Below are 2,812 nucleotides of genomic sequence, written 5' to 3'. Positions count from 1 at the left end.
TGTTGGCCAAAATATTGAAGAACTCTCTAACCTCTAGATATGCAAGAATAAAATAAAATTCATCAAGAACAAGATGTTAATCCACCACTTTTGAGAGAGAAGATCAAATTGAAGCCAATTACATCAAAAATTAAAGATTTCAACTTTAGACTTGAATATCAGCATTATTTGCTTTCTTTCGTGATCCGATGATATTTTTCTATTATTATTCTTGTATATTATTGAAAATCATGTTAGGTTGGATCTATTTTTGCAGTAAACGAAAATGAACTCCACTGTTTATCTATTTTAATTCAAGACTAGTAATTTAGTATTTTTTTTCTTTTCCTGATAAATTTTACATACTTATTGCATTATTTAATTACTTGATCACCTATTAGACAATTGTTGATTGTTGTAGTATTGGGAGATTTACAATAAATTTAGAATATAGCAAAATTAATATATATGCAAAAGTGTAAGGAATAACATTTATCACTGGACAATTTCTAGTGTAGAATAATGGAAAAACGAGCTCAGCTACAGCCTTGGCCTCAAGTTTTGGTCCGACATTCGTGTATGTAAATTGCATTTGCACACAAATTCAAGGTTTGATGTGCAATTTGATCAGCTATTTGCACACTTTGCGCATGCATGTGAAAAGAACATATATACTACGTATGATTACACTCTTCTCAAATATAATCATATATAACGTAGTCCTTACTTTCATAAACTTCCTATGTGAAACAAATTTAAGCCCTCGTTTGGCCCTCATTTTTTTTAGAAATGAAAATGAATTGAATAATATTTTTTTGAAAAATGAGTGATTGAAAAGAAGGAAAAAAAATTTTTACGTATAATATTATTCTATAGAAGATTGTGTGGTTAAAAATATGAGAGAAAAATTAAGTGTAATAGAATGAAAATTAATGGAAGCCAAACGAGAGCTAAATATATAGTCTTCTTTCCAAGACAAACAATCTTCCAATGGTCCACTTCGAACTTCAATTTCTCATTCACTCATTTATCATTTTTTTATAAGTGAAAAAATAATTTCAACATTCTCACGACGAAAACACAGATCAACTTCAATCTTCCAAACTGAAGCAACAAATCCCACCTAAAATTGTGCCAAAAATAGCTCAACAAAGCCATTATCACAACTTTCACTGTCATTTTGTAAACTCCCTTCAAATTGAGTAACGTTAAATCATATTGCCGTAAGATATAAGTTTTAGATATCAAGTTTTAAAACATTTGCGCAGTGTCTATTAGCAAGAAAGCGTGACTTCTTTATGCATACAGATTAAACTCAAGACTTTGCTATAAGACCTTTAATATCTCTGACTTTTAATATCTCTGACTTAAGGGTACAATGACTTGTATTAAGGAAAATATGAACAGAAAACGGTCCTGAAAAGAAGAAAAGCATTCAGGATTCGGCTATCTAACTATACAGATTGAATTTACGAGTTCCTAGTTGGTAAGAAATAATCGAGGATACTAGAACCCTTCTTCATAGTATTAGCCCGCTTATGTGGCCGAAGCCAAGTACGCACTTCTGCCTGAATTTCTATTGGTAACTCATTCAAGGTTATTTGGTCGATTTCATCACTCTTGTAACTCCATGCAGTCCTCCTCAGTTCATCTTGACCACTCAGGGTGGTACTGGTCCTTGGAACCAGATTTTTTGGAGGCAACTTGCCTTCCACAACTTCAAAGAAGCTATCAACCATCACCTTAGAATCTGCAAAAGGATTCAAGATGATCAAACGGAGAAAAGGGAAGTTGTTCGCATGCAACAGGGAAGTGGGGAGGTGGGGAGGTGGGGATTTTTGAAAATTTATATACAAAGTTTGATCTGACAATCACCTGAGGAAGAGGATGCTTTATTATCTCCAAGTATCTTATCGTGGTCTTCTTTTGGTAAAGAACATGAACCATGGCTGCCAAAATATCTTAAAATAGTTCCCTGACAACAATTCGAGAACATATTTAAGACATTCCCTCGTAATAATGAACCCCATATTTATAATAAATTAATTATATGGGATTATAAGGAGTTAGGAGAAAAGAAGAATATTAAAACAAGATAGCATATATAGGTTCCACTTCTCTTTTCCAATGACTTCACCATCACCTTGACTCCACCAACTTCACTGCATGTGTAATTAAACCCACATACAATATCCTCATATTATGGAACAGTTTGTTCCTAACCTTTTCCTTATACGGCTTCCATTTCTGTTCCTTCGACTTCAAACCATGCTCAGTTTCTTCCCCCAGGAAATCTATTTTTGTTTCCTTCTGATTTAGCTCAGCTCCTGATTCAGCACTGTAAGCATTTATAGAAATGGAAAGAGAAGGAAATCTATGGCTATGACAAGCGAACAACCTGAAGATGACAATGACAAAATGTCTCGTGTGACTCCATCTTGTTGCTGTCTGACCGTAGAGAAAGATGAGTGCTGTTCATCTATAGATTTGGGAATAAAAGATTCATCCTACAATAGAGAATTCACAATCAGAAATATGTTAATACGGAAAAAAAAATGGTGAACTTGACCTGTTTTAAGGATTAATGGATAAAATCATTATATCTTTAAAATGAACAGTTCCACATAGATTAAGAAAGTGATACCATGATGACATGTCATAGTATTCACGTGCAGGCAGGTATGAAGAACAGGAAGCCAACACATTTTTTATTTATTTATTGCAGATAGGCAGATGTGTAACAGCAATGCTAAATGAAAAACTAGAAACAACCCACACCCCCAAAATCCCCCCCCCGGGGGGGGGGGGGGGGGGGGGGGGGGGGGGGGGGGGG

The 2,812-nt window shown here is 34.5% G+C and overlaps 1 protein-coding gene across 9 annotated transcripts in view; it reads right to left on the bottom strand.

Annotated features, from left to right (window-relative positions):
• Positions 1 to 1,223: 1,223 nt before the first annotated feature.
• Positions 1,224 to 2,812, bottom strand: part of LOC111401859 (DNA polymerase eta) — a 7,365-nt gene continuing 5,776 nt past the window's right edge. For all 9 annotated transcript variants that reach the window (XM_023029802.1, XM_023029804.1, XM_023029805.1 and 6 more), the window contains 4 exons: positions 2,378 to 2,486; positions 2,203 to 2,306; positions 1,855 to 1,954; positions 1,224 to 1,729 (listed from right to left, as the gene is read on the bottom strand). In XM_023029802.1, the coding sequence (XP_022885570.1) occupies positions 1,449 to 1,729; positions 1,855 to 1,954; positions 2,203 to 2,306; positions 2,378 to 2,486 (594 nt within the window). In that variant the 3' untranslated portion in view covers positions 1,224 to 1,448. The remainder of the gene's footprint in view (positions 1,730 to 1,854; positions 1,955 to 2,202; positions 2,307 to 2,377; positions 2,487 to 2,812) is intronic.

Source organism: Olea europaea, chromosome 10 (genome assembly GCF_002742605.1).
Source record: "Olea europaea var. sylvestris chromosome 10, O_europaea_v1, whole genome shotgun sequence".
NCBI lineage: Eukaryota > Viridiplantae > Streptophyta > Magnoliopsida > Lamiales > Oleaceae > Olea > Olea europaea.
Note: the sequence above shows the minus strand (reverse complement) of the source record. Positions and strands in the feature narration are given on the sequence as shown.